At 37.5% G+C, this 16263-nt stretch overlaps 1 protein-coding gene across 6 annotated transcripts in view; it reads right to left on the bottom strand.

The window, feature by feature from the left end:
* Positions 1–707: 707 nt before the first annotated feature.
* MAK (male germ cell associated kinase) overlaps positions 708–16263 on the bottom strand; it is a 420577-nt gene continuing 405021 nt past the window's right edge. For all 6 annotated transcript variants that reach the window (XM_069216975.1, XM_069216982.1, XM_069216967.1 and 3 more), the window contains one exon: positions 708–6745. In XM_069216975.1, the coding sequence (XP_069073076.1) occupies positions 6588–6745 (158 nt within the window). In that variant the 3' untranslated portion in view covers positions 708–6587. The remainder of the gene's footprint in view (positions 6746–16263) is intronic.

Below are 16263 nucleotides of genomic sequence, written 5' to 3'. Positions count from 1 at the left end.
ATCCTGGCCTCAGCTGAAGTAAAAGACCCTTCTGCTACATAGTGTTACGCATGACTGTTGGTCTGTGCTTGGCTCTTAGCAAGTCTGTTCAGCTTTGAGGTGTGTTGGTCTGTCTCCATGCTCTAAGCAAACCAATGCATTTGGCTCTGACAATATTTATAAAAAAATATACACTGTTATTTCAGTATGCTCCTGTGGGTAAGGAAAATTAAAGACAATTTTCCATACAGCTACAGTACATGTCAAAATAGGCAAAGAGAGTATCAGAATAAAAAACTATCTTTGGAGAGGGTGTTTACTTAGCAGAGGGCCTGAATATCAGAGACAGAAACTAGCAATACTCACTCATCACTTTGGATTTTTGTTTTACTTTTTGTTTTGAAGCATTAAGGCCCATATTTATACTTTTTTAGCGCCGCATTTGCGCCACTTTTTGACGCAAAAGCGGCACAAACTTGCAAAATACAATTGTATTTTGTAAGTTTGTGCCGCTTTTCCGTCAAAAAGCGGCGCAAAAAAAGTATAAATATGGGCCTAACTCTTTAATAAATGACGTAACTGCAGACCTACTTTGGGCATTCAGACAAAATATATTAATCCAAAATACTCGTGCCCTTTGCTACTTCACAGCACTTCATACATGATAAAAGGAACAGTTGACAATGTAGGCCATGCACACTGCTTAAAAAAAACAAAAAACAACTCCATTTGAATTTAAGCAATACAGCGATATTTATTTTTTATATATTACAATGTAAAAGTACAGAAATCTACAGAATTACATATCTGACTAAAAAAATTAAAGTGGCACGTACAAGTAGATAACTGAGGTTTGATAATGCATTGACAACAAAGGAGTCCTCCAACGATGGCCCATCTGCTTTCGGTGGTTTTCCTGTACTCCACACATTCGTATTTCCCCATCTCTCAGCCGTACTGTCACTCTACATTCTAGTAATCTTATGATGAGTCAGAAGGGTACACTGTTGTGTAGATTGTGTGCATCTGTAATGCATTATCTATTACAAAATCTTTGTTCTTTTGCACTACACTGGTTGACATTTTAGCAACGTAGTCAAAATTCACTTTTCTAGAGTGACACTTGATTAATCAAATCCAAGTAATCATTTATAAGGTAGCTGAACTATAGAAAATACACAAGCATGTCGAATCTTAATAAGACATTCTGAGAAACTACACATTTTGCTAAAAAACTAATATAGAGAAAGTCAGACAGTGAATTAAATATAAATGGCTTCACGTTCAGATACATTCAGATAATTTCCGAAATGGCAGGCTTATTACAGAAATGTATAGTTTATTATGAAGAATAGAAATGTAGGTTTATAAGGGAGATGTATACAGAGATCAAGATGGAATATTTTAGTAATACCAATATTTAGTCTCTTAAATATTTATGCTACATTTTGAAACATTTGGGCAATAAATAAAAAATCCCTTGCCTCATCATTAAAGTGAGCCCATGGATTAATGCACTTGTACCAGATTGTTTTTCTAAGCACTATTTTTAACATTTAATTGACAAATCTTTCGACTAACAGAGCACATAAAATCTGGGCAGACGGTTTTCTCCATAGGGCACACTGGAAATAACATGCAGTAAGCAGACATCCAGAAATCTTACTTTAGTGAGCCAGATTCACAACATTCCCAGCTTGAAAGTCAGAAATGTACTCAAAAAGCGTTAAGTATAACTTAAGTATACTTCCCACTTTACTGGACTTCTCAAAGAACTCAAGGAATTCTCCAAGGAAGTTGTGACAGTCACAGATTCTGCTTGTTTAGTCACGTAGGCCTAGAGAAGTGTACATTTTTGCACTTGTTATATATATTTATTTAAAAAAAAAAACACAAAACATAATTTCCCCATGGAAACATCCCATTAGTAGACTCCCAGTTATGAGCTTTTCCACATCATTTCCACCCTGAAAAATGTTTTTTTCTTACACACGACCAGAGTAAATCTCCATACAATTTCCGAGAGGAAATCTACGTGAAAATGTTAGGTGAATACCCACAAACTTGTGAGTTTTCAGGCATGCACCAACATTTGAAGATGTGACCAACCTAAACATCCTCATACACACGATTCTGTGAATAAGAACTGGGAATTTGCACTTGTAAAACCTTATCCTGGCCATCAAGAAGGGGTGATTCACGAGCCTTAAAGTTACTCTTTTCCTCGGGAGTCACAATAAATTCCTTGGTCTATGAATTCAATTAAAAAAAATACATTTACATGCCATTGCGTAACCCTAATCCTGCCTGTTGGTTTATGGACTGACTTAAGGTACTAACGAACCATGACTTGACCATTTATCATTCCCGTTATTAGGTCCAATAGTTTTTTTCATGTCTGATCCTCCTACTCAATTGGAATCATTTACATGAAATTTGATTTTCATCAAATGAAAACAATTCATCCAAGTTATGCATTATTATGGACACTTTTACATATGTAAACAATTTCTTGCATGATTTGTCATAAACTGTCTTTGCAATTTGTACGTATCCAAATTGTATATTGTTACACAGACCATAGCATTTAACAGATCAGTAAACAAGTAATGTCCCAGGAATATAAGTTCATTCAGACCACTGTTTGTGTTTTCGTCCTAGTTCAAAAAATTGAAGCTAATATTTTACTATGCTGAACCCATATTCTTTTAGTCCTACATGTGATACACCCCGCAGCTGATAGTCTGTGTACTTAGCTATCCATAGGGCATATTCTAAGTGACAATGCCCAGACATGGGTCCCATGCTCATTGTGTCTTTGGAACCAAGCTGCTTCCTACTAATGAGCTCCAATTAGGACGAAACCGGTCTTGAGTTGCCTGTGACCTGGTTCAGGGAGGACCTGACCAGGAAGTTTGGGATGGACTGTTCCTACTAGAACAGGATCAAGATTGATTTGCACATGCTTGGGACTAAACAGAGGTGGCATGGTAGGCAAAAGAATGATGCATTGGAATGCTACTCTGAGCGATTGCCAGTGGTTGGAATTATTTAAAGATTTCCTCCAATCACCTTTTGTGTGTTTGATCTATCTTTATGGTGCCCAATGTTCAGTATTGTCTAATGGCCACCACTCAGCGGACAGAAAATGTAATTAGTGGAAATACATTTTAAATGATACCATATAAGTTATAACATAATGGCTAATGGTCAACTGAGACAAAAAAGGTACAGCAAATATCAGCTGACATGAAAACATGTATTCATAAAGTGAAAAAAACATTCATTCTCCAGCCAACATCGATTCTGTGGAAATTGCTCCTTCGGGAACTTGAATGAATGCAGACTCAACGTTTTACAAATAGGGGCACAATTTAATATAATTTATCTAAATGTTTCCTGACTTACTGCATCACATTTTTTAGTATCTAGCTGGTTATAGGCTAGATACAGTTGACCTTGTTTTACAGACCTATCAATGTTTCTAAGGATGTACCTCTGCATACAAACATTGACATCAATACCTGTGATGTTTTACTTAACATGTTTGATTTAGACCCTTAGAATCAGCTAACCCAGAAGGTGTTTGAGAGGTAATTTAACCTAAAGCAAATGTATTAATGCTTACTAATAAAAAACAATTTAGAATCCCAGAGGAATTCTATTTTACGATTATTCCAAAAACGAAAAATCTATTTAAAAGAGAGTTATATTTAAACACATATTAATCCTTTTTCCAAAAGCATGCACTAAATTCTAGCTTGGAATACATCAATATCAAAAATTTGATTGCTTCTATTCATAATAATAAATCAATGAGATTAAAAAAGTATCAATGTATAGTAAAGAAGTAACACATTAAAGATAATTAGTTTATAGAAAACGAATCAAAGTTAGAGACTTCGATAGTTATTCAATAATTTTTGCACCATACATATATTTAATCATTATTAAACCACTGTCTTAAAATAAGAAAAGCTCAATGTTGCCATTAAGGAATGTTTTGGGTCAACAAAAGAGTAAAAAGTAATCTCCAGAGTTTGAAATTTGTATTCTTATTTAGAGCTGACCATACCATTTTAAACAATAATCATTGTATATATATTGCATCAGGAATGTCTTTACTGCATGTAAGAACATACTTCTCCATGTGATGCATGATATTAGTTAAACCAATTAATGTGTTGTAGTAAATTTTTTGCATTATGGTTACTCAAGATAATGCTGGCAACTATTTGTCCTGCTTTTGCGTGTGCACATACCCTGCTCATCAAACCCTATATGCATGACACCTTTTTGAATCCCTTCATGTAAAAATTTGGGTTGCCACCTGGCCGGTTCTCTACCGGCATCACTGGTATTTTAATATCCCAGCCAGTGCAAAAATAAGCAAAATCCCCAAAAGCCGGTATTTTTCCCTTTTCTGTACATAGGTCAAATAGAAAATATAAATAGCAAGCGCTTTTAAATGTGTTCTAGAGCTGCATTAATGATCCCTTACTAATAATTAAAGTAATCAAGGGTAGAAAAGTGATGTTACCAACGTTGTTTAAAGTCCTATTTATAATCAGGTCCGAGACTTTGCAGATATTAAAACAACATAAAACATCCGGTATTTACATCATGGAACGGTGGCAAGGCTAGTGAAAATTTGTGCATAAGAAATGGACTCTAGTTGGAATTCAGTCTTGAACTACAATAATTTGCAGGCAACTCAGATTTTTTTTTTGTATATGCTTAGTGCCTTGCTGAGGTTGAACCTCTTACCCAATAGTAGTATAAAGTGTGCGTAGGGACATCGCTGAAAGGGCTATTTGTCGAGGTTCTGCATAAGTAAATACCAAAATCAAACAGATGAGCATTCAGCTCAAGTCAGTACAAACTGAAAAGCCAGCACCAATACGGTCATACCACCTTGAACTGAAAATATGCCTATTTAGAACTGATCTACAAGAAAAGTGTGCTATTAAACCTACACACTATTTTTGCGATTTTCTTTGTGGAAATCAGGCCTGTAATGAAGTATTCATGTAAAAGAGACCAGTTACGCACTGACATACTTAACGGTTATTTGAGAAATAACAGACTGTAATGAAGTTAACAAACATCATAAATATAAACCTTGTTTTACAAAACAAATTCCAGGATTAATGTTAAAAACAATCTCAAGCCTGAAGGAAAGGCCTGATTTAAAATGTATTTTTCTAACTTAAGACAGACATAAGACAGGAAAGGCATATACAGTCGAAATCCTCTCTTTTCTTTAGCTTAAAACTTTCTTGTATTGAGCCTGAAATTGTTAAGACTACCTTACATTAGCAAAAAAAACTTTCTATGCCTGGTTAAAACAACCTAAAACTGTTGTTTCAGGATTAAGACAGTATAAGGATTGTTTTAATCAGAGAAAAATCTCGAATTTTATCATGCCCAAATACTTGCACTGGAAGTTGGAGACTTTCCCAGAGAGCAACATGCACAAGGTAAGGTTAGAATGATCAGACTTTCTATATCTGCAAAACAAGTTCAGCACTTGACATTCTTTGCAGTGTAATTTTGATTAACAACAATACATCAATATTTATTTTAACTGTGGCACACGTGCTAATTCTTTGGGACATTGCCAGCCCACACAGAATACTATGGGAATACCCTTCATATTGGTTGGCTGCTAGTGAGGAACTTAAAAGACATCAGAAATGTTGATCTTTCACAAATATGCCATTTAGAACAAGTGTACAGCTCTATGATGATGTTGCTAAACAAGACCTACTGTTACAGTATGAGTATGCAGATCTGCAGCCTGCACTTTTTCCTACAATACTCTGCTTAAAGCAAAAGCACACTAATTTAATTGTCCGAAATTGTGACAAAACAAATGAGATTCAAAGTTTTGTTGCCCTTACAATTATACCAAGGCAATCTGAAAATAGTTTTGTTTGTACAGAAAGCTCCGCTACAGACTGCACTATCTTAGAAGGAAATGGTTCTTCATTCTGGAAGGAATAGGCTCATCACTACGTGAGTCAGGTATCAGACCCATAAACTTCAATTGGTAGCCTAAATTTGAACAACTGTTTTATATGTTGAAATTCAGAGGCTAGCTTTTATGTGTGGCAAGTTGTTGTTTAGACAATGTAGCTCTACTTGGATCTGAAAAACACATCCAACATACTTTTCTTTGACACAATCAATGCTCCATATATCGCTCGTACCCCATCCTTGAAAATGAAATATTTCTTTACTTTTATTTCAAGATATAAACAAGCTTTTAGCCCAAAGACAAACATTTTGTATACTAAGTAACAAAATATGTGTTTTTATTTTTTTATATGTAACCTACTGCAATGCTGACTAACCAGTCATAGTTTGAATATTCTCTTTACTTTGGCAAGCCCTTTTGTACAACAAACTTATCATTCCACTGGCAGTTCAGCACAACTTATTTCTGGTCTTTTGAAGAAAGACTACATAAAATTAAAGAGGATTGTTGTCTTCCTGCTACTGCTGATCACATATCCATTTTTTACGTAGCAAAATTATACATATTTTGGTTTCCTAATGTTAAATAATGAAGTGCGTGTAAGGTAATGCATGCTCCAACAAGTCATCTATCTTTGGCCTCCATATTTGGATAGCCAGTCTGTTCTCCCATGCACTGCCTGAATTGGTGGTGGACGATTTAACATAGTAAAGGTTTTTGCAGGAGTGTTGTAAGATGGGCCTTGTATGTGAGGAAGGGCAGCTTTCACTTTCCAAGCTTCATAATCTGAAAGAAAACCAAAAAAGACATGTGAATAGTTTGCTGCATTCAAATATGAAATTAAATTCATGTACACAGAAAGATGGCACGTTTCCTGAAAGGATTCAGCTCTGTTAACGCAACATTTCATTTAAAATCTAGAAAAATTACATTTACATTTACAAATAGCTTTCTGAGGCCAGGCAGAGACCATTTGCAAAATGAAAATCACCCATTTTGGAAAGTTTCTATAGTGTACTGGAAGTTACCAGCATATGAGTGGAACAGATAACATATACATAATCCAGCTATTAAAGTGAACCTGTGTCTAGGATAGATTTATGGACATTACATGTATTCTAGGAATTGTCTCTTTTAGGATGGACGACTCTCACCTACTAATAGTGACATGCTTCCTAATAGTTCCCACTCCTCATCAAGGGCAAATGGCATGTCTAAATTAAATCCAAATACAAGGAGGTTTTTTTTGGAAGATTTTTTCTCTTTTATATATTTAATCTGTATCAACTGGACAGCGAGTATACCTTTCAATATATTGGCTTTTTTTCTTTATACTTTGCCCTATACTTTCACACATAACATATATTAGCTAAGATATATCAAAGAATAGAGATCCTATGTCCTGAAGAAGATCACTTGCCCTTTGGGCTTTATAGCTGGCAAAAACATGTTGACCGAAAGATGTAGTAATATTAAGAACTCATAACATCTTTTTCTATTTTGAATATTACCATTGGTATCATCAATACATTCTTCTAGGTGAACCATGAAATGTAAAATTATACATATACTACTGTAGGACCCCATCTCCTATATAAAAGAGACAAAACCCTCCTAAAAAATCCTCCTTGTAGCCAATTTAGGCATATGAGCTGCACTGAATGAAAAGGGGACCTTATGATGAAGCATTCGACAATTAGTGGGTGAGAGAGCTCAATTGTATAGAAGAACACTCTCATACTTGCCATCTCCATGATCTTTCCTAGATTAAGGTCCCTTTATGTTTTAGTTTGTCTATGTGATAAGTAGAGAGGACGTATATTGTGAAACATTTATTCGTCTCCTTTTTCTTGGGTAAAGGTAGAAGCTTGATACAACTTCACCCAATGTTCTTCGGATTTTGTGCCATTTTTTGCTGCATTCTATTCCCTGTCTCTTAAAGGTTACAATGGTGCCACATGCAAATGCTAAAACATAGTACTTCTTATTCCTGCAGGACATCTTCCCTGTATTTGGTACTTTGTGCATTGAGCACACTTATATATTGGAAAAAAATGAATACCTATCTCCTATGCTTTATAAAGGACTCCAAGTAGACCACTTATTTCATCTTTATTACAAATACTTTCACTCACAGAAATAATAATTCAGATTTTTCATCATATGTACAATTCTTTTAACTAGTTTTTATCACATTTCCTATTTGATATCAACTAGATATATCATACAAAAACGTAACCAGGCAGAGACTCATTCACACTCTAAACATTAAAATCTTAGGCAAAAGAATGGAAAACGATGAGTTGCATTTATATATTCAAATGTTCAAAAATCCATCAACTATTGAAGTCAGTGTAACGTCCTCTAACAGCCTTTTTTTGTTCTTCAAACCATTGACTACTAATCCACAGTTTCAGCCTGTTATTTAATGGCCTTAATCAGGATATAGCATTGTTTTCAGCTAATCATCATCTTAAATGTTGTAATCCGATGTAACTACAATACAAATATTACTCTTACCACAACATGTACAGATCTAATGAAATTAGTACATTCCACAAGGGGTACATCCACATTTATTTGGGGCAAATCAAAATAAACCAACATATACAATTCCCATGAAACATTTCATTCAATCGTATCCCTCGCTCATCATATGCACATCATCATTTTAAATCATATTGTATTCTTTTTTATCAGGACATCACAATGTGTATTCTATACACTTTCCTATTTCTCACAATGCTCTCAGTCATTATCAAGATACATTTCCCAAATATAATACGCAGTATAAAGTGACATACTCTATTTTGTTGTTTAACTTGTGATTAAAAAAATCCTTATTTCTTGTGTCTCCCAATAAGGCAATTCTTCATCATTCATGTTTGTTTTACTTTACCTAAACTATTTTAATTGTATATTTAAGAAATGTTAATTTCATTCAGTATGGCTCAGTTTGTTTCAAACATCTACCGCTCCATACATCTCAAATTCTCTTTAGATACAGTATGAGACTAGTCCTTAACTACTGCATAATTACATGAAGGGTTGCTTGTGTGGCCCACCTTCAATATAGATTTCTTTCTTTCCACAAGATCACCAGATTATATTGAGTCTTACTTATTGCCCCCCAATAATTGTAAGCCAATAATTTCCTTCTCTTTTCAATCATCACTATTTTAGTTGGTGATGCTGTGGGAATCTTATTTATTAATATATTCAATAATTCTGGGTCAATGTTTTTTATCAATAACAAAATGAAAGGTACTTCAAGTCCCAAGAAAAACAAGCATTGGTAAAGCAAATTATGTTTTGATATTTGTAAGACATGCAGATCAGCCATGTACATGCCATACAAATGGTGTACGCATGCACTTTTGTACTAAACCACACACCAAAGTATATGAAAAATGGATGCTACAGAAAAAAGGTTACTTTACTTCCATACGTATTTTTCAGCGCTTGCTGCTGTGCATTATCGGCCCCTCACCAGCTGATGTGAGGCATAAAATAATCCCTGTCGCATCCAGATGGGGACAGAACACACCCCAAACAGCCAACAGAAATACACAGAGACATGAATACTCCTTTGGGATGATCCAAAATGTGATTGACCATGTTTCCAGGCAATGACTGAAGGTGCTTAAGCAGAAGACGCCAGTGCTTGAAGGAGACTGACCCAAAGTCAGTATAGAATACTATATCTTCACCATGAATTGCACAAACAGCATACACGGCAGAGCTAAAAATTACATAATTAAAAGGCATTGTAGCACAAATTGTATTCAGCAACGCCAAGTTGGCTACCTCAGTATATTAATTCAGGCCAGCAGCAAAAGTACAGATTCAACCAGCTTCTGGCAGAATAGACATACATGTATGAATGAAGACCACCGTTTAGGTGCTAATGTGATGGTTCAAAAGGTTGACACCAGGATAGAACAAACATTCTAAAGGATAACCTAAAAAAATAATTTTGGAGTAACCAATGCAACTGTACTGACTCCACATCATGGTCAGCAGCTTATATATGACCATGAGGAAAATGGAAGGCAAAGATGTGTATGAATATTCATCAAATACCAAGATCAAAACTAAGCCAGTGGACGCTCCCATTTATACATATTTAACGTGGAACTTGTTAAGAGTCAAAAAACACTGCCATCAATGCACTCTTGTAATGCCATATAAGGTCAAGTCTTGTAGGAGAGTGGAAGGAAAATGAACATTCACTAGTACCAACCGCTGAAATTGGTGCAGTATTAAAACTTATAAAATCAACAAGCTACAAGTAAGATCGCAGTCCACCCTAGAAAAGAAAATAATAACATATCATAAAAACATAATGTGGCAACCCAGGGAGGTTCCATGTCATCTACCACAGCAACAATAAATATATTGGACAATGAATTATAGTCTGATCACTGAAAGTGTAGTAAGAAAGTCTTTTTATATCTAAAGATCAGTCTTTGAATAGGGTCCTGTCATTTAAGTTTAGCTGGTCATGTGACATTAGATTCACAAATAACAATCGTAAATATCTAATAGTAACAGTCCAAAAGAAAAGACACACCATTAAGCACAATAAATCTTTAACAATTGGATAATGACCCAGCATATCCCAAAGAGCATGGTCAAGGGCCTCGAAGTTCTAGTCCAATATGGAGATAATACCATAGAAATCATAGACATTAACTTATTTCATAAAAGACCATTAAAATAATTACTGCTGTGTACTCTGCCCCCTGTCAAATGCAGTGTGCTCCATACAACATTCCACCCATCCACTTTACTTGCTTCAGAACGGCAATATCTGAAGTCTCGAGGTGTGAATGAACCTTTGTACTTAGCCAAACCATGCCAGCAGCACTGTTCATTTGAAAAATAGAATTATATACCTTGGAAAATAAATCATTTCATGTTTGTCAGAATCATGCAACAGAAAAGGGTGACAGAAGGAGTGCTGAGACTTTTTAAGCACTCACTCCCAGTCACAGATCTGGGTTTAATTCATGGTTCCTTTGCTCAACATGGCACCCCAGTTTGGACCCAGCCATGTGCAAATCAGTCTTGACCCTGTTCCCCATGGGAACAGTCCAGCCCGAACTGCCAGGCCAGGTCCTCCCTGCACCGGAAGCAAGCATTCTGGAACCATTTGCATGGTATCATCCCTCATCAGCCAGGCTAGCTTGAATCCAGTGGCACAGTGAGCAAGGGACCCACATTTGGGCATACCCTGGCCACTTAGGGCGACTTAAGCAACACAAAAAGATGACGGACGGAGTGCTGAAACTTTTCAAGCACTCACCCCCAGTCACAGATCTGGGTTTAATCCATTGTTTTTTTGCTCACCATGCCACCCCGGTTTAGACCCAGCCATATGCAAATCAGTCTTGACCCTGTAAGTGCGAACGGTATGCCCAGACGTGGGTCCTGTGCTAACTGCGCCACTGGATTCAAGGCAGCCTGGCTGATGAGGGGGTGATACCCTGAAACTAGTCCCAGGATGCTTATTTCCAGATCAGAAAGGACCTGGCATGGCAGTTCGGGCTGGACTGTTCCCTTGGGGAACAGGGTCAAGACTGATTTGCATATGGCTGGGTCCAAACTGGAATGGTGCAGTGGGCAAACAAACAATGGGTTAAACCCAGATCTCTGTGACTGGGGTAAATGCTTGCATTGTTCAGCATTCCGTTTTTGCTTTTGTCACACTAAGTGGGAAGAGTATGCCCAGATGTGGATCCCATGCTTCCTGTACTACTGGATTCAAGCTAGCCTGGCTGATGAAGGGTGATACCCTGAAACCGGTCCCAGGATGTTTTACTCAAGAAAGCGAAATAACCTGTGGTATAGTATGTAGCTTTCAGGCCTATTGTGTACTGACATATTGCACGTGTGACATACTGAATGTTCTGGGATGACATATCTCGGTTCTATGAGAACACTGGAACGGCTGAGGAGACGGAGAGAAGCCAAGGGACCTGGAAGTGTTCTCCTGGCTCATTTACTGTACAACTTGTGTTTTTCCTTAATTGATCAAGAAGTACTCATTGATCAGCCAGCCTATGATTTCGTGATAGACCACACCTCAGATTTGGTGACGGGGAGAACTTTTGTTGAAAGGGAACATTGTGTGAGCCTCTGGGGGAGAACTTTTGTTGAAAGGGAACATTGTGTGAGCCTCGGAGATCCCACTCTGCATCCCGCTTGGTCAGCCATTCACTCGCTTTCACCTGTAAGGATATCGTCTTGGCTGAAAAGAGGTTCAGCGAACTCTTGAAGTTCGTTCTCCAGTGAAGGTAACTTCATTTTTAACAGGGGTGTCAACCAGGATATTGGCACTGGGGTCACACGCTGTGTCCACTGAGCAATAGTGCTGCACTCACACTTAGTTTAGCTTCAGCTTGCTGTCTGTTTGCGCTGTTTTAGCACGACATTAAGGGCCAGATGTAGCAAAGGGTTTTTCCATTATGTGTCAATGGGAAAATGTGTTCGTACATATGGCCCTAAGAGCGGTGTGCTTGATTGTGAGGTCTTCGTTGTCTCCTTTCATTTGTGACTGGCACCAGCGCTAGGTATACAGTTTAAAGTGTTTATGAATTGCTTTTAACCGCCTGTGTCAGTTCACGCCAGGAGCTTTTCTTCCAGGAACCCCTCTACGCTGCCTCTGCCTGTTCAGACTGCAGAGGTTATCGAAATTATTGTCTCCTTGGTATCCGCTTTCTGATAGCACAGCGCCACCTATTCCACAGCGATTTGCATGCTACTTTTGGGCTCAATACTACAACGTCTGCATAAACAGTTTAGGAACTGTATCATTTTGTAACATTTTAGTATTATATGTATACAGCTAACTGCACACCTTCGTTGCACAGAATATTGTAGATTTCCTCAGCAGTTTCATAAATGAATTGTTTTGAGTGAGTTTATCTGATTTGTAGACGTAATGTGTAAAGTGGTTAAGTACATGTAGAATTTATTACAGCCATAGTTTTTCTTTTTCCTTTCTCACTTTTAATCATTACTGTACATCAGTTTGTCCATAATGATGCAGACAGTCACATCACCGGCACCTTTCCTCCAGGACACAGGAGAACCTCCACTAAAATGGTGACTTTGTATCACGTCATTTAATGGCTATTTGGTTGTAATTGATGGGCAAAAATTTCGTACAGACAGGAAATGCAACTTGCTTTTCTATTATATATGTGTGTTGGGGGACAACACATGTTTGATCATTTACCTGCGGTTAGTCCTGCAGAAGATGAAGCCTTGGATGTACATCAAAGGGCTGTTAGAAAATTTTGAGATCCACTTTGAGGGCAAGATTAACCTAGTTGTGCATGAACACAAATTCTTCACAAGAGTTCAAGCACCCTCTGAGTCAAGTGATACTTTTGTTACGGCTCTTAAAGTTTTAGCTTCTTTCTGCCATTTTGAAAACTTTACATAGCAACTTATAAAAGATCAATTGGTAGTCAGATGCAATTCAAAGATTCAAGAAAGGCTTTTGGCTTGCAGGAATCCCTCATTTGACAAGGCTATTGACACAGCCAAAAGTACTAAGCCTTTTAGAGAAGACTTGAAACAATTAGAAGCCAGTTTGCACCAAGCTGCTAGTGTATTGCGGGGCAGTACAAAAGGATCACAATCGGGTCATCAACAGACTAATGTGACACATACGCCCAAGGGGCAAAGAGGTGTCAAACCTGTATGCTTTAGGTGTGGTTCTTCTTACCAGGTGTCCTCTTTCAAAATGTATCCTGCTGTTAACCAAGAGTATTGGAAGTGCAACAAAATGGGACACTTTAAGAAAGTATGCAGGAGTGGTAAACACCTGAGTGGTGGTAGGGGTGTCTTTAGAGGTGTGTCTGCTTGCACTGTTCAGAGTCACAATTATGATAATGAGGTGCAAAGTCTAGACAACAAAGTGGAGGAATTGGTTCTTGCTGATGTAGAAGAAACCAAAGGTGGGAACAATCTCAAGTACTATAGTAATCCTTTAGTAGAATTCTTGATCAATGGCCACAACATTTCTCTATTAGTAGATTTTGATGCCTGGGAAACCATCATTGACATCACCAGATATGAGAATTGTCAGACCAAGTTTTGTTGCCACTGGATGTAATAACCACAGCTTTTGAGGGCAGTAGAATTCATCTTTTAGTTTTTTTTGGCAACTATTGGATTTTCGAACAAGAATATTAAAGGAAAAGTGTATACTGCTAAATTAGGGATCAATGTACCTGGTTGGTGGCATTAGGATGATTTTGGCATCATAATAAGACCTAGGAGGGAACATCCTGCCACACTGGAAAACTATCACAATATTGGGGGGACTGCAGCCAATGAAGCAGCGTTACGGATTTCTGAAATTGAAAAAGTCTTTCCAGATGACATTGCTGAGATTAAACATTTCAAGCATGTGATAAAAGTAAAGGGGCGGAGTACGCCTGTAAAACATAGGCTGCGTAATGTTCCCTTCAGTGTGAGAGGTGATTTGTCGAAAAAATTCTAACTAAAATGCAATAACAGGGCATACTCGAACTTGTAGATGCTACACTGTGGTTGTCTACAGTGACTCTAGCAAAGAGATTTGGAGAACTGAGACTTTGCATTGTCCTTCGGCGTGTGAACATTGCCATATGGGTGGAAAATTTTCCTCTACCACAAATAGAAGATCTTATTACAGCTGTAGTTCAGGCCAAGTGGTGCACATAATTGGACTTGAAAGTGACATATCATCAGATTATGTTAGATGCTGATTCCAGTCACTTGACAGAGTTTGTGACGTCTGATAGTACATTCCAGTTTTGTAGAATGCCATTTAGTCTGGCCTCTGCTTCTTCTGTATTTCAAAAGGTCATGACGAAATGTTTACAAGGCTTAAGTAATTTTATTGTATTTCAAGAAGATGACCTACCCTTCCCCCTCTGAACTGCACCCTCGCTGGCAGACTTCAAAAAGAGACTCAAGACATGGCTCTTTGAAACACACATTGCACCCCAGCACCCATATAACCCCAGGGGTGACAGCAATGGGCTCTATAAATGACTGATTGGTTGATTGAGTTATTGACATTTTGATGTTTGCGCCAGTACTAAAGAAGAGCATGATTCTACTTTACATTTGTTTTTTAACACATTGTGTTACAACAGTGTCACACTGAGGAGGGACAAACGTGTGTTTGCAGTTAATGAATGGGAATATCTTGGTCATGTTCTATCAGTGGCAGGTGTTAAACCAAAATTTAGACTGACTGACGCCATGGTTAAAGCACCCCACCCTAAAGATGGGGGATCAACTCAGATCCTTTTTGGGGTTGTGTGAATTCTATTCTAAATTTATGTGCAATTATGCTGACTTAACACAATTTTTCAGGAATTTGTTAAAAAAGAAAACTTTGTTTATTTGGTCACCAGATTAGCAAAAGAATTTCAAACTAATCAAAAAGAAGATAGTCTCTGTCCGCACTCTACAGCTATATGTGGAAGGGTACAAAACTATTGTTATGGTAGACGCCAGTGCTTATGGTTTAGGACCAATTCTCTTGCAAAGTGATGGTGTTAAGGATTTTACTATTGGATTTGCATCACGCAGACTGTCAGATATAGAAATGAGATACTCTGTTATTGCAAAGTAGATGCTGGCGTGCACATAGGATATCTAGAACATTAAACCACAGATTTGGGGCATGGCATTTCGTTTGTGGACTGAACATGGACCACTGGTGGACAACCACCGAGGTCTCAAGTTTAGGAAATCTATGGCTAGATTTGCCAGTGAAACTACTGGAGCATAATTTTGAGGTTGCCTACATACCAGAAGGGAAAAAACTGTAAGGCTGACTATTTATCAAGAATGCCTGTGGACAACCAGGCAGCTTCCATGGAAGAAGTAGAAATTAAAGAGTGTTTGATTGCTAAAGTTAAGGATCAAGTTGTCTTTGTAAATTTGAGTGAGTGGTGCAGTGCCATGTCTGAGGGCGCTGATTTACAGCAAGCTATAGAATTTGTTTTGAAAGGTTGGCACAAAGAGAAAAGAGTAAAAGGAAATTTACAACCATTTTTAAAAAATACAGATGAATTGTCACATGGAGGCAGTATAGTTGGTAGTATACTTCGGATAAAAAGCCTTATGACACAGGCAGAGGGCCTTGAACCAGCGTCTCTTTTGAATGGGGAACCAGTGAAGTGTTCTAAGATGTATCAAGATACTATCACATTTACAAATGCTTAGTATCAATCTGGTGGTAACCTTCCGATTAGCACCAACTAACATACAACTCATTACATTAATCCAGC

This window comes from Pleurodeles waltl, chromosome 2_1 (assembly GCF_031143425.1).
Source record: "Pleurodeles waltl isolate 20211129_DDA chromosome 2_1, aPleWal1.hap1.20221129, whole genome shotgun sequence".
Classification (NCBI taxonomy): domain Eukaryota; kingdom Metazoa; phylum Chordata; class Amphibia; order Caudata; family Salamandridae; genus Pleurodeles; species Pleurodeles waltl.
This window is presented reverse-complemented; position numbering and strand designations above follow the sequence as displayed.